This window comes from Oncorhynchus tshawytscha, linkage group LG23, assembly GCF_018296145.1.
Source record: "Oncorhynchus tshawytscha isolate Ot180627B linkage group LG23, Otsh_v2.0, whole genome shotgun sequence".
Lineage (NCBI taxonomy): Eukaryota > Metazoa > Chordata > Actinopteri > Salmoniformes > Salmonidae > Oncorhynchus > Oncorhynchus tshawytscha.
The window spans coordinates 10,985,239-11,009,002 of NC_056451.1; the positions used below are offsets into that span (position 1 = coordinate 10,985,239).

A 23,764-nucleotide genomic window follows, 5' to 3' on the forward strand; every position below is an offset into this window, starting at 1 on the left:
GTGGTGCAGCATAAAGTTGGATTAAATTAGCATATTTCAGCATCTTAGAATACCAGATGGACAGCTCTTCTCTTCTCTCACACATTCTCTTTCAACCCCAGTTGGAAAACATGCTCATAAATGTGCATGTGTGTTGAATGCTCCCCTCTGTGTGTGTGTGCATGTGTGCGCCCATACATACTTGGCTCCCTGTAGACAAAGCACCCTGGTCCATCTGGACGTCCCTCAAGTGTGTATTGCAGTGAGATAACCCCCACCCCCCCACACCACTCAGCCTCCTCCCTCCTCCCCAAACCAGTGAGATAATCCCCCCACCTCACTCAGCCTCCTCCCTCCTCCCCAAACCAGTGAGATAATCCCCCTACCTCACTCAGCCTCATCCCTCCTCCCCAAACCAGTGAGATAATCCCCCCCCCTACCTCACTCAGCCTCCTCCCCAAACCTCCACAGTCCACACCACCACCACGGCATAGCCAGCATTGTGTGTGACCATGTGCCAAGTACCCTTGTCCTCTTCGCTAATGCTCTCTGCTGAAATTGACTCAAAGTCTCAGTTCTGGGTGGCTTTGCCCCCATAATCCTCCTGAACAGCAGAATGTGGAACAGGGAACAGGGTCACAAGCCAACAGTCAGAAGTGAAACTGGGACTTGAAACCGACGTGCTCTAAAATAGCATCAAAGATCGTTGAGGTTATTGAAACTAGTGCTGAGAACATTCCTTTGGGATCACAGTTGTGAGAGGAGGAAGTGATGGTATAAAAAGAAGACAGAGATTGGACAAACATCACAATGGTCACTCACATTATTGCCATTACCTCTTAGAAATGAAGCAGTATGAAGCTAACCACTCTCCAACTAAGAATCACGTTGCAGAGAAAGCTGGCCTACATGTTGGTTTGAGCATGTATTTATTATGAAATGTTAGTCCTGATTAAATCAGTGTTGAGGAGGGTGGATTAGCAGAACAGATACTGTCATGTTCAACAGTAATTCTGTACAGTACACATTACCAGTTAGGATTATGGGGCCTGACTTTGTCACTTGGACAGGCATCCATCAGACCAAACTTTAAAAGGGACCCATTTGGAATGTTGCAATTGTGTTCAGGCGCTCGTTTACTCTTTAGTCGTCAATCTTCTCAAATGATTGGACCACACAAGGTATCGTCTCATAGCAGGTCTGTCATTTCTCATGCGACTGTGGCCTGGCAGGTCTCAATAGCCAATACACCCTACTGTTTGTGTTATCGCCATCCAACTCTCAGGGCAAGTCGAGGGAGATCCTAAAATATTTGTTTAACTTTGATGCCGATGATGCTGAAATTGTCGAGTCAGTTGCGCTTTGAAGTGGTCATCATGTGGGAACTGATCTGACAGGTATGGACCCTGGGTTATCTTTATCTCCAGATTACTGTAATTCAGATTTAACCTAGCGAATGGAAATAACCTATGCCGCAAATTGTTCTAAGTGTTGTTATAAAATGTATGTTGTACAATTTACCACGATTATCTCATCTTTAAATGTGTTCCCATTGAGCTGTCTGGTTTAGTCAGATGCATTAGTGCAAGGTTTCTGTCAGCTATGCATAAATTATAAACGGTCTGTGACACATTGCAGACGCAGAGCATTTAGTGGGATGGTGAAGCTTAGCAGTTCCTCAGAACCGCTGGCCTTGAACGAGTAAACATCAACTTTAATATCATGTGAAAGCCTCATTTAAATTCACTCTTTTGGGGGAAAACAACAGAACAATTAAGATTAGTGGAGCGACTTTGTTGTATTGACTTGGCTTGGTTTTCAATAAGTTTGTCGTTTTTCCAACGTATGCAGGGAGAGTTGTGATGCATTATTGTCATTCAGTTGTCATTCTGGAGCTTTGAAGAGTGGAAAAAACGACAGGATTTTGGGAATTTGGTGGCCAGCTGTCACATCAGTCAGACGTGGCAGAAAGGAAATGGATATAAATGATTCATTCTTCCTGGGTGTCTGACTGAATGACTGACAGAAAACCAGAGCAACTGAACCATGGTCCCCTCTGATGCGCTCTGTGTGTGTGAGGCGTGCGTGCATCTTTTGTGAGTCTTCGTGTGTGGGAGTCTAACACATTCTGGCCCTCCGTCTGGTTCACTTGGGAATGGCAGATATTAGCATTAAAAAGAGAAGATTATGCCGCACTTCATTTAAATGGCTGCTGCCAAAACAACAGTCCATCCAAATTTGTAAGCATTGGTCCATATTAAAGGACCATTTCAATTGAGGCACAAGCCTTTGGTACGGGATTGTGGGAAAATGATGATGAGTCAACTCTGTTATGTGTTATTAATCACCTCTGTTATGGGGATATGAGTCAACTCTGTTATGTGTCATAAATCACATCTGTTATGGGGTATGAGTCAACTCTGTTAAGTGTTATAAATCACCTCTGTTACAAAGTATCAACTCTGTCGTGTTATGAATCTCTGTTGCATGACTTGTTTCATGTCAGCACAATCTAAAGAGATTGAGATTGAGTGTTCTGTGTTCTCAGGGGTGGAGCTGCTAGCCCTGTTCAACCACCCAACTGACAGTGAGGGCCAACTGAAGTACTACACTGTGAAGGTACCGCTGAGGGTTCAACTCCGTGACGAGGGGGTCAAAGGGGTGGAGGCCAACTGGCTGGATCACATGACCCAGCACTTCAACAACGGGGCCTCGCTCGTTGATGGATACTTTCACCTGGGCAACGACAACGGTAAACAAACTATCCAACGTCCACTTTGTTTTTACACACATTACATTTCAATGTAACATCTGTTCTGCTATGGTATAGTACTAGCAAAGTAAACTCAAAAAAAGAAACGTCCCTTTTTCAGGACCATGTCTTTCAAAGATAATTAGTGAAAATCCAAATAACTTCACAGATCTTCATTGTAAAGGGTTTAAACACTGTTTCCCATGCTTGTTCAATGAACCATAAACAATTAATGAACATGCACCTGTGGAACGGTCGTTAAGACACTAACCGCTTACAGACGGTAGACAATTAAAGGTTACAGTTATGAAAATTTAGGACACTAAAGAGGCCTTTCTACTGACTCTGAAAAACACCAAAAGAAAGATGCCCGGGGTCCCTGCTCATCTGCATGAATGTGCCTTAGGCATGCTGCAAGGAGGCATGAGGACTGCAGATGTGGCCAGGGAAATAAATTGCAATGTCTGTACTATGAGGCGTTTAAGACAGCGCTACAGGGAGACAGGACAGACAGCTGATTATCCTCGCAGTGGCAGACCACATGTAACAACACCTGCACAGGATCGGTACATCCCGAACATCACACCTGCGGGACAGGTACAGGATGGCAACAACAACTGCCAGAGTTACACCAGGAACGCACAATCCCTTTATCAGTGCTCAGACTGTCCACAATGGGCTGAGAGAGCCTGGGCTGAGGGCTTGTAGGCTTGTAGAAAGGCAGTTCCTCACCAGACATCATCAGCAATAATGTCGCCTATGGGCACAAACCCACCGTTGCTGGACCAGACAGGACTGGCAAAAAGTCCTCTTCACTGAGGAGTCACGGTTTTGTCTCACCAGGGGTGATGGTCGGATTCACGTTTATCGTCAAAGGAATGAGCGCTACACTGTGGCCTGTACTCTGGAGCGGGATCGATTTGGAGGTGGAGGGTCCGTCATGGTCTGGGGCGGTGTGTCACAGCATATCGGACTGAGCTTGTTGTCATTGCAGGCAATCTCAACTCTGTGCGTTACAGGGAAGACATCCTCCTCCCTAATGTGGTACCCTTCCTGCAGGCTCATCCTGACATGACCCTCCAGCATGACAATGCCACCAGCCATACTGCTCGTTCTGTGTGTGATTTCCTGCAAGACAGGAATGTCAGTGTTCTGCCATGGCCAGCGAAGAGCCCGGATCTCAATCCCATTGAGCACGTCTGGGACCTGTTGGCTCGGAGGGTGAGGGCTAGGGCCATTCCCCCCAGAAATGTCTGGGAACTTGCAGGTGCCTTGGTGGAAGAGAGGGGTAACATCTCACAGCAAGAACTGGGAAATCTGGTGCAGTCCTTTGTTCTGGGACACATTATTCAATTTCTGTTAGTCACATGTCTGTGGAACTTGTTCAGTTTATGTCTCAGTTGTTGAATCTTGTTATGTACATACAAATATATACACATGTTAAGTTTGCTGAAAATAAACGCAGTTGACAGTGAGAGGACTTTGTTAAGTTATGCTGAGTTTAGTTATAGAAAGTACTCAGTCATGTTTTCATCCCTCTGTCAAACCTATTATTTTGTTCCACATTAGTAAACAATGTAAACAAATATTAATAATAAGACAAAGGAAATGATGACTTAGCTATTGCCAAAATGTCTCCATATCCTGTCCCCTTTCAAACTGTCCAGTCTGTGCTGCTGTTGTTCTGGTAGTGTGCTGTGCTGCTTCTTTACTGCACATTGCACTCTGCATCTAGACCCTGGGGCATGCCACTTAATTCTGATGGTGACGAAAAACCTAAGCTTGAGTAAATAAGAGTCATAATTCATTAATCTCCTAAAGTGAACGCATCAGCGCCTCTGAAACACAGATAATTAACCTGATGGCAAATGAGTGCCTCCTTGCATATTTTCTCTCTTTAGAATGGGGTAATGAACCGCATTATTATAATTCCTTTTTTCTAGTAAGTTATTCTAATATATTTACCATTTTTATGTGTGGTTAAGATATGCATCTTTTATTACAGAATGAGTGTATTCTAAAAATAAATAATTGGCTAGGCCGTGTTCTGTATTGATCTGGAAAATGTCAGCTCCCTATCAGAAATAGCTTGTCAAGTATACTGTATCGGGAACAGCCTGTCAATGCATGCCTGCCAAACCCTTTTCAAAACAGACAAGTTTGTCTAGGTGAACGTTGTGTTCGTGTGACCCTCTTGGGAACTGTGAACGGTAGGATATCAAAGCCAAGGCAACATCATGTGTTTGTTGCTAATTACATCAAAACGGAGGAGCGTCTGGTTTTAACAAGCCTGAGAACCCATGGCCGTGCAGACGAATCCAAATTTAGCACCTATTTGAGATCCATTTGTGAATACATTAGAGTATGAGAAGAAACTCTTCTCCCTGGCGCTTGAGACCATCTCCTCTCTATAAACATCAAGGGTATTCTGGAACGTGAAGCAGCACAATAAAAGATGTAGCGTGTCAGTGGCGATGACACTCGGTTTGATTGGAGATTATAATGACAGTCACAGCAGAGCATCAGAAGTGCAAAATAAGTGTCTCTGATTGTCATCATGTCCCCTGTGCAATACAACTGTGTACCAGTACTCTGCATGATCTTCTCGTGCCTTGTTTTTCTTCTTCTTTTTTTCAATTTCCCTTTTGATGTTTTCTGAAAGAGGTCTTGTTGTTCCCTGTTGTTAAGCTCTTCCTCTGAACTCTTTGGTAGTGCATCTACTTTCCCGATGTTCTCCCACTTTCCAAAACATCACAGGCCTTCCAAAGTAACCGCCAGTGGAATATCCTATATATGTAACAACCCTAAAACGAGCCAAGTAAATTTGGTTAGCGGTAGGCAGTTACCCCTTTTAGGTTCTCTTTAAAAACAGAATTAACAACGCTAATAACTATACATCTCCCTGTACCTTCTAGTTACAGAGGAATCATCTCTCAGCAATGTAAAGTTTCCCTCCATTGTTCTGAACTTGTTTCGCTGTTGTTTACTCCTACAGTCCTACGCCTCTTCGAATACATATTCATGAATTCTCCCTGCTCGGCTGGCCTTTTGCTAAACCCGGCGCTACCTCCCGATTGTGGCCGGCTGTCGACAACCATACCAGGGGAATACCACACATACAGTCTCTCCTCCTGCTCCTCTGCCCTCGCCCCTGAAGAGATGGGTTTCCATGGTGAAGCTCACTGAGGAGGCGGGGCGGTGGGAGGGGGGGAATAAGTCCTGTTTAATATCCCAGCGTGGATAGGTGGGATGGAGGCGGGAGACTGGTGGGAGTGGGTTCAGAGAGGAAGAGACCTCTCCGGCACAGAGGGTTTGATATTAGTTTGTTATTGAATTTGCAGATCGTTGCACTGGCAGGCGGCTCCTGTGTAACGTTAACGGCCCCGCCACCCTGCGGCGTCATGAGAGGGGCATTAAAGATTTATGCCCAGCCCAGCGTGTCAAAGCGCCCTTGCAGCCCTACACGGCTACGCCACAGCTGGAGTTCTGAAGGGGAGCGGTTTGTTTACTGGTGAATTGACACTAATGGTGTTGATGGGAGGTGCTTTCTTTGTTACACTTAGCTTACGCTATCTCCGCCGCGACAATGAGGATTTGTAGCCGGCACTGTGAAACATTTGAGCTATTCATATGCATGACAGCTAGCATAGCGCTTGGCTTTCTATATTCAGGCAAAGCCGGTGGAGAGAGAGAGAGAGAGTTCCCCAGAATATGAAATGCCAATAAGGTATTACTTCAGAGTGAAAAGAATTTGGAGGAAAGTTGTGCTGGCAATTTTTATGGCCAAAGATTGGTTGTGCAATAGGGCTTGAAGGCTTGTGTGTGTGTGTGCGTGCGTGTGCGCACGTGTGTGTGTGTGCGCGTGTGTGTGTGGGCGTGCGTGCGTGTGCGTGTGTGTGTGTGGGCGTGCGTGCGTGTGCGTGTGTGTGTGTGCGCGTGTTTGTGCATGTGCGTGACTGTGAGCAGTGGTGGAAAAAGTACCTAAAACTAAAGAGACCTTAATTGAAAATGACTCAAGTAAAAGTGAAAGTCACCCAGTAAAATACTACTTGAGAAAAAGTCTAATAGTATTTGGTTTTAAATATACTTAAGTAACAAAACTAAATGTAATTGCTAAAATATACTTACATATCAATAGTAAAAGTGTAAATGATTTCAAGTTCCTTATATAAAGCAAACCAGATTTTCTTGATGTTTTTTTACAAATATGCAGCAGCACCCTCCAACACTCATAATTTACAAACAAAGCATTTGTGTATAGTGAGTCCGCCAGAACACAGGCTGTAGGGATGACCAGGGGTGTTCTCTTGATAAGTGTGTGAATTGGAATCTTGCTAAGAATTCCAAATGTAGCGAGTGCTGTTGAATGTCCGGAAAAATTGATGGAGAATGTAGTGGAGTAAAATAGAATGTAGTGGAGTAAAAGATTTACAGTACAGATACCCCTAAAAAAACACATTAAGTAGAACTTTAAAGTATTTTTACTTAAGTACTTCACACCACTGACTGTGAGTGTAACTTTGGAAGTATATGCCTTTGTGTAAGGCAGGGTACATTATTCATGTCATATTCCTCAAAACCCTAGCTACAACCAGAAGTCTGCCCGGTAACCACAGGTACATGGCTCCCAGCCTCCAAACCTTTGGCTCATAGGAGGAAAGCCCTGGCCAATCAACACACATTAGTAACCCCACTCTTTCTATATCTCTCCTTCTCTCTCTGGATGCCTGCCTGTCCCGTTTTAAAATATAGATAAGCTGTCACAGCCCTCCTGTTCTCCCCGGCAGTGCTAAGCACACATGTTTAAGTCATGTCAGTAACAGACAGGACTTGGGGCAGGGTCATTCGGTTGCTTCTGCGGTCAATAAGGCTTTAGATTCCTCTCCCTGTTTTTTACTCCTCTGTGTCTCTCCTTCAAAGTCTATGTCAACCTAGCATCAGTCTTTCTCACTTAGTGCCTGTCTTCAGTCCACTCCCCTGTCACTGGTTGTCACTGGGCCCTAGTTAGGTTGATGCTCCGTGTCAGTCGGTGTCACGACTCACGCCGCCATTGTCACTATCTATCAGTACGTCTGTCACTCTTTGTCTTTAAATTCACTCTCTATGTGTCGGAGATAGTATGAGCACATCTCACTCAGTATGTTCAACCTCAGGTGCCTGGAGAGGATAGGCTAGTCGATGAGATTACATTGTCCCATTGCAAATGAACATGTGTTTCCCTCCAAGCTTCTGTTTTGCTCACTACATTGTCAGTCAAGACTCAACTCAAAATGTTATGCTGTTATTTGTGTTGGCACTACATGTCCCCCAAACCTCTCAACCCCACGGTGCCTCAGTGTCTGGCAGCATCATGCCAGGAGGCAGTGTGTTCCTCCTAAAGCAAAGGGACTCAATCCCTGTGTGCATCTCACCTGAGTGATCCAAGTGCATCGGCAGGCCAACACAATCTCCAAGAGGGCTTTCCAATTACACGCCAAGCAGGGAGACGTCTGATGAACAATGGATGGGGGGGATGTAAAGGAGGGGTAGGGTGGAGGAAGGACGGAGGGAGGGCGGGAGAGGGGTGGAATGAACAACGACAATGTCTGTATTTGAAAGGAGCCAATAGATGTCTGAGAGATCTTCAATTGAGCTCGTCCAGCAGCCTTAAATGGGTTCTCTGGGGGGAAATAAAGGACCCTGTCATCCCTCCCTTTCCAGCCGGCCCTCGTTCCCCCATTATTAGGGCAGAGTAATGAAATGTGGAGTGTCTCATGGTGGAGCCTGGGCCGCACCAACTCTATTAGTGTGTAAATGGTACAGGAGTAATGAGAAAGCACTCAGGCCAACTGAGAGCCCTGGTCTGAAGGGCAATAGGTTCTAGCACACTGCTCAATGGAATCAAAAGAAATGCGGGATGGAGAAGAAGCTCACCAATGTTCCTATACCAATAATGCCCAAACTGGGAATGTTACCCTTATCCATGGGGTTCAAATGAAATGGAGTCTACAGCATGTTTATGGTACCATGGCCCTAATAGTCTAATAGTCCTTCCATGTAAATATCTACAATATGTAAAGCATATCATTGTTTTCAGATGAATCGTGTTATGCTTCAACAATCTGTCCGTAATACCTGTCTGTTCATCTATAATCTCTCCAAGCTTCTTCCCTGAAGGAAACATTCTTCTCCCCCCCTCTCTTGTTCTGTCATAGCTACATAATCCATAATCCATAGCCCTTGCTTATACAAATGGTCCATGCTGCAGCCCTGCCTGGTAATAAATGGCCCAGTGTGTGTGTGGGTTGCTGGTCGGCTGCGTAATGTCATTAACTTCCCTCTCCTCTTGCACAGCCTAGAGGCCTGGGAGCCAGACAGACAGACACCCTCCATTCTGTAAATACTAACTCCTTCATGGCCTCCCTCTCCATTTTCTACAGATTTGCAGCCTAAATCAGTGGAAAGCGTCTTCATCTTCCAGGAGGGGACGGAGGGCGGCGACCAGAGCGTGACCACCACGTACGACGCCATTGTTGTGGAGCAGTGGACTGTCATTGATGTGAGTGGGCTTTTTACATGGCTCGGAGTGTTTTCCAAATTTGGACCGGTTTGTCCTTACATTTTACTGTGAGAGTCATCATATGGAAATATTCCCTCTAACCATGGTGGCTATGGCACGTGTCATGGTGGCTTGTCTTATCTGCAGCAAACAAGCCCTTATCTGGCCAGCCATTACGTCCCCAGTTTGCGCAAATCTAAGTTGGAAATGGATTTCTGTCTACTTCTGAAGGGTTTGAGGCTTTTTTTCTGTGTGTGTGTGTGTATATCACTGTCAGAGTTTGTAGTTTGAGGCTGTCGAAGTGTGAAAATATACTTATGTCCCCTAAATGTGGCTGGAGCATCGTCCAGCTCAGAAAGGAAGTCGGCTCACAAAGACAGAATTTAACCCTCGACATCAAAATGCTCTTATCCCTTTAAAATGACTGAAGAATTCAGACTACACAATATTCGCCGCCTTAAAACGTCATGTTTGTCAGTGTCCCACACCACACAAAAACCTAGGCGCTTGTGTCTTGTGAAGGTTATACACTGCGCCATTTTGAAAATCGTGGAGTATGTAGGTATCTTTATGTGAATACTGTGGTAAAGATACTGCAATAATGTCTTTATTAAAGATTCAGCAATTATTTTGTCAACCACTGAGAAATAACATGGATTTAATATACTTTTTTAAGCACCTTTGGAAGTTCATTGAAGGACAAAGCAACAATGTGTAACAACTTTAGATGTTTCACATTATAGTTCCAATGGATCCAATCAAAATATGCTGGCCAGGACTTTATCAAAAGCAATTTTGCTCAACTTATCGCTCCTGAAGTTAGCTTGATAACACTACTTTACAAAGGATGATCAGACTTCATTGCTGGCACATTCATTATGATAACTGCTTAAAATGTATATGCAAATTATCCTCACCGCTCATTGTCATTTCGGTGCCAGAATAATTACACTGAAAAATTATGCAGAATATTGATTGGGATATTTTTCTTCAGCGCTCTCGTTCACGTCTTGCTGAAAGACTGACAGGTGGTTGGATTTATGAGCCGCGAAAACAAGAAAACAGGCTGGTTCACTGAGAATTTAATCAATATTGTTGTGTTGAAGCAGGAAGTGCAGCTTTTCTCAGAGATTTTGTTTTCGTATGGCATAGAACATGTCAAACTTTCTGTTTTAAATGATAGCAAACTTTTAAAACAAATCTGACTTTAAACCCAAATGAGGAGTTACAGTTTTTTATGCGCAGTATTCACAATCACGTTGGTAGAATGTGGTATGATTGGTACAGTATAGATATGTAGAGCTGTTTGTGGCCAAACTGTTTTTGGTCTGTAATCTAGAAAGCCAGACCTTCCTCAATTGTCACTAATTACACATTTTTGTGGGAGATGGGGTCATTTCGACAGCAATTTATTTGGTACTTTAAATTCATATTAGTCCATATGTATTCACCATATAAGAATGTATACGTTAGACCATTTAATCAAGAAAAGTAAGGCTAAATAATAACTGTACAGATGCTCAGAATTCTGCATAGGTCTATGGATGGACATTCTACCTTAGCCAATCAGAGACATACTTCCCATTTTCTTCAATAAATGACTATGCTCTGATGAAGGCCGACTGACAAAGCTCGGCTACAATGAAAGACATTTGCATCTGACTGGAAGACCTTTTCCTATTTCTACAATAAATTACTAAATGAACTGAATAGGACATATAGTAGATGTTCATGGAGCCCACAAAATGAATAACTAGACATAATTTCCTACACAATGAAATTCAAATTAGGACTGTGCTCCAGTCTCTCGTATCAAAAGGAAAATCAATATGAAAGTTCAGCCTTGGATATAATGCAATGCCTCCCCTTATCATTGAGCTCTTAAAGCTGCAACAAAAAGTTCCTCTCCTAGAGACCTCTGAGAAATATTCTTTATAGATTTTGCAACCTTGTTATTAGTTCATATTGATGGAAGGGAATGAAATACTTGTTATGTTAGTGTACTACTAACATTCTCAGTTTCTAGATAAATTATTTAACAAATAACATGAATGACAACTGAAAACAACAGGAAGTGGATGTGTGTGAATATTATTTTATGATAGCACTACTGCTAATATTTAATGCCTAACTGTGTCCTTTGGGGATTTGGAATGCATGTGGTGCAATATGGTCAACATTTGGGTTATACTGTACATTACTTGAGATTTTATGAAGTGTTATAGTTAAGTGATAATGCCCAAAAAGCCAATATTTGGAGGATATATTGGCACGGTGTTGTTAAAAAAAAGTAACCTTTTAGGCAAGTCAGGTTAGAACAAATTCTTATTCTACAATGACGGCATTCCCCAGCCAAACCCAGATGACACTGGGCCAATTGTGCGCCGCCCTATGGGACTCCCAATCACAATCACGGCCAGATGTGATTCAGCCTGGATTTGAACCAGGGACTGTAGTAACGCCTCTTGCACTGAGATGCTGTGCCTTAGACCGCTGCTCCACTCAGGAGACCACAATATATCCTCCAAACACAGACTTCGAGGGCATTATCACTTCGAGGGCATTATCACTTCGAGGGCGTTACCAACACATTCAAATAATGATTTACATATTTGTATTAAAAACATTATTGCAATGATTTTTTTAATACTATTTCATCCTTCCACAAGGTATAGTCCCGACACAAATCTAGAGTTGCTACCCAAGCAGGCTGGTCATTAGTTCTATTGGTTCAGTTGCCAGAGATGCGACCCAGTTGTTCAGTCTTTTTGTTTTGTATCTATGGACGTGACCCAGTCATTCGTTCTAAATGTTATATTGCCACACTGGCTGGCAACATTCTTCTCCCTTGCTTGCTAGCCAACTACAGCTAACTTATAGTCATGGCAAACAGTGCAGTCAGAACAACAACAAAGTAGCTGAATTTGCACTTGTTTAAGCTGATTTCTAGATACATTTATAGGTGTATAGGTCCTTGTAAAAGTATTCAACCCCGTGGCGTTTTTCCTATTTTGTTGCATTACAACCTGTAATTTAAATGGATTTTTATATGGATTTCATGTAGTGGAAAAACACAAAATAGTCCAAATTGGTGAAGTGAAATGAAAAAAATAACATGTTTAAAAATATATATATAATAAATAAAAAACGGAAAAGTGGTGCGTGCATATGTATTCACCCCCTTTGCTATGAAGACCCTAAATTAGATCTGGTGCAACCAATTACCTTCAGAAGTCACATAATTAGTTAAATAAAGTCCACCCTTGTGCAATTTAAGTGTCACGTGATCTAATACTCTTCTGGGGCAGACAGAGATGGCTGCCTCGCTTCGTGTTCCTAGGAAAGGAACCCCCTTTTCGTGGTATCCAATTGTTAGTAGTTACTATCTTGTCTCATCGCTACAACTCCCGTACGGGCTCAGGAGAGACTAAGGTCGAAAGCCATGCGTCCTCCGAAACACAACCTAACCAAGCCACACTGCTTCTTAACACAGCGCGCCTCCAACTCGGAAGCCAGCCGCACCAATGTGTCGGAGGAAACACCGTGCACCTGGTGACCTGGTTAGCCTGCACTGCGCCCGGCCCGCCACAGGAGTCGATGAGACAAGGATTTCCCTACCGGCCAAACCCTCCCTAACCTGGACGACGCTAGGCCAATTGTGCGTCGCCCCATGGACCTCCCGGTCGCGGCCGGCTGCGACAGAGCCCTAGACCACTGCGTCACCCGGGAGGCCCGTATTTGTTTTTTTTAACGTGTTATTTCTTACATTGGTAATCTTAGGTTTTATTACATACAGTCGGGAGGCACTACTGAATATAAGAGCAATGTCAACTCATCATCATTACGACCAGGAATACGACTTTCCCGAAGCGGATCCTGTGTTTTGCCCACCACCCAGGACAATGGATTGGATCCCAGCCATTCGAACCAAAACAACGTCGCTGTAAGAGGGGCAGACAAAGCGGTCTTCTGGTCAGGCTCCGGAGACGGGCAAATTGCGCACCGCTCCCGAGCATACTACTCACCAATGTTCAGTCTCTTGACAACAAGGTTGATGAAATCTGAGCAAGGGTAACATTCCAGAGAGACATAAGAGACTGTAACGTTCTTTGCTTCACGGAAACATGGCTCACTCGAGACACGCTATCGGAGTCGGCACAGCCAGCTGGTTTCTTCACGCATCGCGCCGACAGAAACAAGCATCTTTCTGGTGAGAAGAGGGGGGGGGGGGGGTATGCCTTATTATTAACGAGACATGGTGTGATCATAACAACATACAGGAACTCAAGTCCTTCTGTTCACCTGACTTAGAATTCCTCCAATCAAATGTCGACCGCATTATGTACCAAGAGAATTCTCTTCGATTATAATCACAGCCGCATATATTCCCCCCCAGGCAGACACATTGACGGCCCTGAACAAACTTTATTTGACTCTATGTAAACTGGAAACCACATATCTTGAGGCTGCATTCATTGTAGCTGGGGATTTTAACAAGGCTAATCTGAAAACAAGACTCCCTAAATTCTATCAGAATATCGATTGCGCTACCAGGGCTGGTAAAACCCTGGATCATTGTTATTCTAACTTCCGCGACGCATATAAGGCCCTCCCCCGCCCTCCTTTTGGAAAAGCTGACCACGACTCCATTTTGTTTCTCCCAGAGACTAAAACAGGAAGCTCCCGCGCTCAGGTCTGTTCAACGCTGGTCCGACATATCTGATTCCATGCTTTAAGATTGCTTCGATCACGTGGATTGGGAACATGACCGAATACAAACAGTGTAGCTATTCCCTCCGCAAGGCAATCAAACAAGCTAAGCGTCAGTATAGAGACAAAGTAGAGTCGCAATTCAACGGCTCAGACACAAGAGGTATGTGACGGATTACAAAAAGAAAACCAGCCCCGTCGCGGACCAGGATGTCTTGCTCTCAGACAGACTAAGGAGGAAGGTGAGGGATCAGCCCAGAACTACAGGACCTGCACGGCAGGACCTGGTCAATGACCTGAAGAGAGCTGGGACCACAGTCTCAAAGAAAACCATTAGTAACACACTACGCTGTCATGGATCAAAATCCTGCAGCGCACGCAAGGTCCCCCTGCTCAAGCCAGTGCATATCCAGGCCCGTCTGAAGTTTTCCAATGACCATCTAGATGATCCAGAGGAGGAATGGGAGAAGGTCATGTGGTCTGATGAGACAAAAATAGAGCTTTTTGGTCTAAACTCCACTCGCCGTGTCTGGAGGAAGAAGAAGAATGAGTACCACCCCAAGAACACCATCCGTGAAGCATGGAGGTGGAAACATCATTCTTTGGGGATGCTTTTCTGCAAAGGGGACAGGACGACTGCATCGTATTGAGGGGAGGATGGATGGGGCCATGTATCACGAGATCTTGGCCAACAACCTTCTTCCCTCAGTAAGAGCATTGAAGATGGGTCGTGGCTGGGTCTTCCAGCATGACAACGACCCGAAACACACAGCCAGGGCAACTAAGGAGTGGCTCCATATGAAGCATCTCAAGGTCCTGGAGTGGCCTAGCCAGTCTCCAGACCTGAACCCAATAAAAAATCTTTGGATGGAGCTGAATGTCCGTATTGCCCAGCGACAGCCTCGAAACCTGAAGGATCTGGAGAAGGTCTGTATGGAGGAGTGGGCCAAAATCCCTGCTGCAGTGTGTGCAAACCGGGTCAAGAAGTACAGGAAACGTATGATCTCTGTAATTGCAAACAAAGGTTTCTGTACCAAATATTAAGTTCTGCTTTTCTGATGTATCAAATACTTATGTCATGCAACAAAATGCAAATTAATTACTTAAAAATCATACAATGTGATTTTCTGGATTTTAGATTCCGTCTCTCACAGTTGAAGTGTACCTATGATAAAAATGACAGACCTCTACATGCTTTGTAAGTAGGAAAACCTGCAAAATCGGCAGTGTATCAAATACTTGTTCTCCCCACTGTATACACCTCTTCTGAAAGGCCCCAGAGTCTGCAACACCACTAAGCAAGGGGTGCCACCAAGCAAGCGGCACCATGCAGACCAAGGAGGTCTCCAAACAGGTCAGGGACAAAGTTGTGGAGAAGTACAGATCAGGGTTGGGTTATAAAAAAATATCCAAAACCATTAAATACATTATTAAAATGTTTTAAGAATATGACACCATAACAAACTTGCCAAGAGTGGGCTGCCCACCAAAACTCACAGACCAGGCAAAGAGGGCATTAATCAGAGAGGCAACAAAGAGACCAAAGATAACCGTGAAGGAGCTGCAAAGCTCCACAGCGGATATTGGAGTATCTGTCCATAGGACCACTTTAAGCCGCACATTCCACAGAGCTGGGCTTTGCAGAAGAGTGTCCAGAAAAAAAATAAAAATGTGGGAGACTCCCCAAACATATGGAAGTAGGTACTCTGGTCAGATGAGACAAAAATTTAGTTTTTTGGCATTCAAGGAAAATGCTATGTCTGGCACAAACTCAACACCTCTCATCACCCTGAGAACACCAACCTCACAGTGAAGCATGGTGGTGGTAGCACATTGTGGGGATGTTTTTCATTGTCAGGGACTGGGAAACTGGTCAGAATTAAAGGAATGATGGATGGCCCTAAATACAGGGAAATTCTTGAGGGAAACCTGTTTCAGTCTACCAGAGATTTGAGACTGGGACAAGGGTTCACCTTCCAGCAGTACAATAACCCTCAGCATACTGCTAAAGCAACACTTGAGTGGTTTAAGGGGGAAAAATGTATTAGTCAATGCCCAGAGCTCAATCCAATTGAGAATTTGTGGTACGACTTAAAGATTGCTGTACACCAGCGGAATCCAGTTCAACTTGAAGGAGCTGGAGTAGTTTTGCCTTGAAGAATGGGCAAAAATCTCAGTGGCTAGATGTGCCAAGCTTATAGAGACATACCCCAAGAGACTTGATGCTGTAATTGCTGCAAAAGAGGTCTCTACAAAGTTTTGACTTTGCGGGGTGAATAGTTATGCACACTCAAGTTCTGTTTTTTTGTGTCTTATTTCTTGTTTGTTTCACACCCCAAAAATATTTAGCATCTTCAAAGTGGTAGGCATATTGTGTAAATCAAATGATACAACCCCCCAAAAATCAATTTTAATTCCAGGATGTAATGCAACGAAGTAGGAAAAATGCCAAGGGGGGTGAATACTTTTTGCCACATCCATAACAATGAACTAATAAGGCACGATCATGACACTGTTGTTCAGAGGAGCTAGCCAACAAGATAGCTAACAATCACTTCAAACTGAAGCTGGAAAGACTGCAAACTAGCTGCATATTATTTATTTGTACCTGTTTTCTATTGATATTTCTTTGTCCATAAAAATGTGGCCCTTTTCATGATTTCGACTGGCTGAGAAAAGCTGCCTGTCTGTCTTATCCTGACTCCCAACAATTACTATGCGACAGCAGGAGATCGAACTTGAATATTGAAACAATGTTACAAATGTTGGAGAGACAAATGGGAAGGTTTGTACAAATCTCCGCTGTTGAAAACTAAATGTTAGATACTGTCTAGATGCTTTTTATAGTGGATATCAAGTTTATAAATTGCCTGGCTGATGAGACAGTGGATTTCCCAGTCAGATGAAACAGATTAAATAGGCATTTTAACGTCATAGATTTTGCCGGGGGTAACTTGTGGAATAGACACCGGCTGGAATGTGGTTTTAACCTTTCTAGCGGTCGCGGAACCCCTCGACAACATTCCGCTGAAAAGATAGGGCGCGAAATTAAAAAATATGTTTTAGAAATGTGTAACTTTCACACATTAACAAGTCCAATACAGCAAATGAAAGATAAACATCTTGTTAAACTACCCATCGTGTCCAATTTCAAAAATGTTTTACAGCTAAAGCACAACATATGATTGTGTGTCCAAGGAAGGGCCAGAAGTATACAGAATGGTGTCGTCTGCGTAGAGGTGGATCAGGGAATCGCCCGCAGCAAGACCAACATCATTGATATATACAGAGAAAAGAGTCAGCCCGAGAATTGAACCCTGTGGCACCCCCATAGAGACTGCCAGAGGACCAGACAGCATGCCCTCCGATTTGACACACTGAACTCTGTCTGCAAAGTAGTTGGTGAACCAGGCAAGGCAGTCATTAGAAAAACTGAGGCTACTGAGTCTGCCGATAAGAATATGGTGATTGACAGAGTCGAAAGCCTTGGCCAGGTCGATGAAGACAGCTGCACAGTACTGTCTTTTATCGATGGCAGTTATGATATCGTTTAGTACCTTGAGCGTGGCTGAGGTGCACCCGTGACCGGCTCGGAAACCAGATTGCACAGAGGAGAAGGTACGGTGGGATTCGAGATGGTCAGTGATCTGTTTGTTGATCATTCAAGCATTTTTAGAAACTTGTTTTCAATCCAATACTAATAATGATATGCATATATTAGCATCTGGGAGAGAGTAGGAGGCAGTTCATTCTGGGCAAGCTATTCATCCAAAAGTGAAAATGCTGCCCCCTATCCCAAAAAGGTAAACCAATCAGCATTCAGGATTAAACCCATCCGTTGCAAAATGTGTCATAAACACATTCTTGGCAACTTCATATAGCATAGATGCTGTAGAGGTCAATAGAACTCAGACCACAGGGATAGAATGGCGCCGGATTGGTGCACATTCAATAAATCTAACAAAGTGGATATTCGTCAAATCCGTCATGATTGATGTATTGTAGTAACCACATTGTGGTCCTGTTAATGTCCGATTTGGATATACAGTGCCTTGCGAAAGTATTCGGCCCCCTTGAACTTTGCGACCTTTTGCCACATTTCAGGTTTCAAACATAAAGATATAAAACTGTATTTTTTTGTGAAGAATCAACAAACAAGTGGGACACAATCATGAAGTGGAACAACATTTATTGGATATTTCAAACTTTTTTAACAAATCAAAAACTGAAAAATTGGGCGTGCAAAATTATTCAGCCCCTTTAATTTCAGTGCAGCAAACTCTCTCCAGAAGTTCAGTGAGGATCTCTGAATGATCCAATGTTGACCTAAATGACTAATGATGATAAATACAATCCACCTGTGTGTAATCAAGTCTCCGTATAAATGCACCTGCACTGTGATAGTCTCAGAGGTCCGTTAAAAGCGCAGAGAGCATCATGAAGAACAAGGAACACACCAGCCAGGTCCGAGATACTGTTGTGAAGAAGAACTTGCACAATTGGTGGCTGACTAAATACTTTTTTGCCCCACTATATATATATATATATATATATATATATATATATATATATATATATATATATATATATATATATAGAATAGAAGACAGCATTGTTCATTTATGGTGCAAGGCTAACAAACCGCTAGTCGCTAACAGTCATGCTAAAATGCTCATGCATTCCAATGCAAAATGCTAACTGTAGTGCTAGTGGGAAGCGCGAGCTAGCTAACAAGCTCAACACATGGTAATTGTACACAATAAACCACAAAATTTAGCTCCACATAACATGACACAGATCTCAAGGCACTTACGTTTAGATGCACACACAATTAAACATCAGTCATACGGGGATTCAGTCCACAGTAGGAAAACTTCAGCAGGAGGGAAAACTGTGGAAGTGCTCATCAGGATGGAGATAGCACGTTTCTGACATAGACCAACTGATACTGAAGTCCCGGAAATTAAGGCTGCTGATAGGCTGAACAAGATGTGATGATAAGTATTTGGCGTGACCTTGGCCAATAAGATACTAACAAAAGTGGGGGGCCTCTGAATAGGAGGCTAAACTGCCCGATTTAGAGCTAACCATAAAGGATGGCTAGAATCAGCTGACTGAAGCTGGCCATTTTAACAGGTGTCATCGGTCAGAGGGCCTCTCATGTTAACTTGTAGTCTAGACTCTAGTTCTCCCAACATTTGTCTGTCATGGTGCTATGCTTGATTTATATGATGTAATGAGCTAAAATATGCCAGCAATCCTATTGGTGCTGCCCGATTTGACAAGCCAATTAACATGCAGTGGGTGTTGCAAAATGTTGAATAGCCAGAATAGACAAAATTATAATCTCTGTCAGATGAATACCTTGTACCTACAATTCTGCATGTATTGAAAGCAGTAACTCCCCTCAATTAATTCTGAACAATTCATGACATTTCAGGACCAAGAACATGGATTCAAAATAGCTTCTGAAGTTTCATAATTTCATGTTCATTAATGAGAAAATGTTGCCGTTTTTTTCCATTTCCTGAAAAGTTTATGTTTTGGAGATAAGTTTTTCATTCAACAGCACCAATGGGTCTTGGGGAAATTAGTAATAACTTGCATGACTTTTTAAAGATGATCTAAGCATAGATATTGCTTGTTATTTGGCTTTTTACTGAAATATTTATTTTAACACATACAGTGCCTTGCGAAAGTATTCGGCCCCCTTGAACTTTGCGACCTTTTGCCACATTTCAGGCTTCAAACATAAAGATATAAAACTGTATTTTTTTTGTGAAGAATCAACAACAAGTGGGACACAATCATGAAGTGGAACGACATTTATTGGATATTTCAAACTTTTTTAACAAATCAAAAACTGAAAAATTGGGCGTCCAAAATTATTCAGCCCCCTTAAGTTAATACTTTGTAGCGCCACCTTTTGCTGCGATTACAGCTGTAAGTCGCTTGGGGTATGTCTCTATCAGTTTTGCACATCGAGAGACTGAATTTTTTCCCCATTCCTCCTTGCAAAACAGCTCAAGCTCAGTGAGGTTGGATGGAGAGCATTTGTGAACAGCAGTTTTCAGTTCTTTCCACAGATTCTCGATTGGATTCAGGTCTGGACTTTGACTTGGCCATTCTAACACCTGGATATGTTTATTTTTGAACCATTCCATTGTAGATGTTGCTTTATGATTTGGATCATTGTCTTGTTGGAAGACAAATCTCCGTCCCAGTCTCAGGTCTTTTGCAGACTCCATCAGGTTTTCTTCCAGAATGGTCCTGTATTTGGCTCCATCCATCTTCCCATCAATTTTAACCATCTTCCCTGTCCCTGCTGAAGAAAAGCAGGCCCAAACCATGATGCTGCCACCACCATGTTTGACAGTGGGGATAGGGTGTTCAGGGTGATGCGCTGTGTTGCTTTTACGCCAAACATAACATTTTGCATTGTTGCCAAAAAGTTCAATTTTGGTTTCATCTGACCAGAGCACCTTCTTCCACATGTTTGGTGTGTCTCCCAGGTGGCTTGTGGAAAACTTTAAACAACACTTTTTATGGATATCTTTAAGAAATGGCTTTCTTCTTGCCACTCTTCCATAAAGGCCAGATTTGTGCAATACACGACTGATTGTTGTCCTATGGACAGAGTCTCCCACCTCAGCTGTAGATCTCTGCAGTTCATCCAGAGTGATCATGGCCCTCTTGGCTGCATCTCTGATCAGTCTTCTCCTTGCATGAGCTGAAAGTTTAGAGGGACGGCCAGGTCTTGGTAGATTTGCAGTGGTCTGATACTCCTTCCATTTCAATATTATCGCTTGCACAGTGCTCCTTGGGATGTTTAAAGCTTGGGAAATCTTTTTGTATCCAAATCCGGCTTTAAACTTCTTCACAACAGTATCTTGGACCTGCCTGGTGTGTTCCTTGTTCTTCATGATGCTCTCTGCGCTTTTAACGGACGTCTGAGACTATCACAGTGCAGGTCCATTTATACGGAGACTTGATTACACACAGGTGGATTGTATTTATCATCATTAGTCATTTAGGTCAACATTGGATCATTCAGAGATCCTCACTGAACTTCTGGAGAGAGTTTGCTGCACTGAAATTAAAGGGGCTGAATAATTTTGCACGCCCAATTTTTCAGTTTTTGATTTGTTAAAAAAGTTTGAAATATCCAATAAATGTCGTTCCACTTCATGATTGTGTCCCACTTATTGTTGATTCTTCACAAAAAAATACAGTTTTATATCTTTATGTTTGAAGCCTGAAATGTGGCAAAAGGTCGCAAAGTTCAAGGGGGCCGAATACTTTCGCAAGGCACTGTACTGGTCAAAAGTAAACCAAGGCATGTCAATAGTCATGTAGCAGCAGGTGTGGCAGGGAGACCACTGAAGGGATCATTAAAGTGTATCCTTTGCCAATGATTTATTTTTCCTCTGAAGCCGAGGTGAGACGAGCTGACCTATATACAGAGACCAATTTTCACTTTCCCTGCATGAGTCCACTCCTATGGTCAGACTAGTTTGATGAGTGATGTGGAAATTATGCTCATGGCTTGTGGATGAGGAAGTTCCCAGAGAATTCTGCTCACTGAAATATGTGACTAATAATTGGTTGACATCTAGGCTAACTACAATGGTTAAATGTCAAAATGTTGACATATTCTATTGAAACTATGTTGATTATTATTACTCTTATTATTATTATTATTATTATTATACTCTATATGGTGTGATTAGTCTTCATAACAGCTGTTGGTTTTCAAAAATGTTCTCAGTCTCTCAATGATTGACATGCAGAGTAGGGACTTTTAAGCCTCGTTTCAGGATACACTGTCCATAAAAATACAATGAGATTGTGGTGGAAGTAGTGCAGCCCAGTCCAAAGACAAAGTGATAGCTAGAAGGCTAGAGGAGTAGCCTAGATCATTTCCCTGGGCTGATAGACCAGACTACGGCCTGTAAAAACATGAAGGTACAATTAGACTTATTGCAAAAAGGGAGCGAAGTCTGTCAATTCTTCTTAAATAGAAACGGTTGAGAATTACTTCAAAACAATAGAGCTCTGTTTTCTTTCCTCCAACTCTTTGTGAACTCAACACCACCCTGCTAGTTTTACTCTATAACACGGTTCTGTTTGCAAATCTTAGCCCCTACCTCACTGTTCTCCACTCTTCATAATGTAGCCCTTTACCACCCTAGCTTGCACCCTACCCTGTTTTTATATATAGATTATATTTAACACACAAATCAGAACACAGAGTTACTGCTAAGGCCCCGGGTTCCGTTTCTCATGTGCTGATGCAGCAAGGTGACCACGGTGAGATCAGGGGGAGGGAATCTTCCAGAACATGATTCACTCAGTCGAGTCTCAGTTACGCTCAGGAATAAAGAGGGCCATTAAACAAAACGTATTTCCCAATTTACTTTGCTTTTATGGCTTTGAAAATGTGTCCATTTCTGGAAGAGGTTCCAACACAAACCCTAAAACTCACAACACTCACAGCTCTGGATATTCGGAGGGATGCTGGGACAGCAAATGCCAATGTAAATAACAGTTTCAACAGAGCCCTCTCTACCCTACTGCAGTGTTTCTCAAACAATGGGTCCTGGCCAATTCTCACTGGCTGGTGGCTTTAGACTTGATTGTGAGGCCTCCCGGGTGGCGCAGTACTGCAGCGCCAGCTGTGCCACCAGAGACTCTGGGTTCACGCCCAGGCTCAGTCGTAATCGGCCGCGAACCGGGAGGTCCGTAGGGATATCCTTGTCTCATCGCGCACCAGCGACTCCTGTGGCGGGCCGGGCGCAGTGCGCGCTAACCAAGGTTGCCAGGTGCACGGTGTTTCCTCCGACACATTGGTGCGGCTGGCTTCCGGGTTGGATGCGCGCTGTGTTAAGAAGCAGTGCGGCTTGGTTGGGTTGTGTATCGGAGGACGCATGACTTTCAACCTTCGTCTCTCCCGAGCCCGTACGGGAGTTGTAGCGATGAGACAAGATAGTAGCTACTAAACAATTGGATACCACGAAATTGGGGAGAAAAAGGGGTAAAATAAATAAATAAATAAATAATACATTATCTGTTGGTTTGGGACCCTCAGCCTGTCCTGTGGATGCCCGGGTAAAACTACAACATGTGCACGGATATATATATATACACTGCTCAAAAAAATAAACACTTAAACAACACAATGTAACTCCAAGTCAATCACATTTCTGTGAAATCAAACTGTCCACTTTGGAAGCAACACTGATTGACAATAAATTTCACATGCTGTTGTGCAAATGGAATAGACAGCAGGTGGAAATTATAGGCAATTAGCAAGACATCCCCAATAAAGGAGTGGTTCTGCAGGTGGTGACCACAGACCACTTCTCAGTTCCTATGCTTCCTGGCTGATGTTTTGGTCACTTTTGAATGCTGGCGGTGCTTTCAATCTAGTGGTAGCATGAGACGGAGTCTACAACCCACACAAGTGCCTCAGGTAGTGCAGCTCATCCAGGATGGCACATCAATGCGAGCTGTGGCAAGAAGGTTTGCTGTGTCTGTCAGCGTAGTGTCCAGAGCATGGAGGCGCTACCAGGAGACAGGCCAGTACATCAGGAGACGTGGAGGAGGCCGTAGGAGGGCAACAACCCAGCAGCAGGACTGCTACCTCCACCTTTGTGCAAGGAGGAGCAGGAGGAGCACTGCCAGAGCCCTGCAAAATGACCTCCAGCAGGCCACAATTGTGCATGTGTCTCCTCAAACGGTCAGAAACAGACTCCATGAGGGTGGTATGAGGGCCCGACGTCCAC

General features: G+C 43.5%; 1 protein-coding gene across 2 annotated transcripts in view; it reads left to right on the forward strand.

Annotated features, from left to right (window-relative positions):
* Positions 1-23,764, forward strand: part of LOC112223001 (raftlin) — a 71,694-nt gene that overhangs the window by 37,602 nt on the left and 10,328 nt on the right. For both annotated transcript variants that reach the window (XM_024385899.2, XM_024385900.2), the window contains exons 6-7: positions 2,528-2,731; positions 9,151-9,269. In XM_024385899.2, the coding sequence (XP_024241667.1) occupies positions 2,528-2,731; positions 9,151-9,269 (323 nt within the window). The remainder of the gene's footprint in view (positions 1-2,527; positions 2,732-9,150; positions 9,270-23,764) is intronic.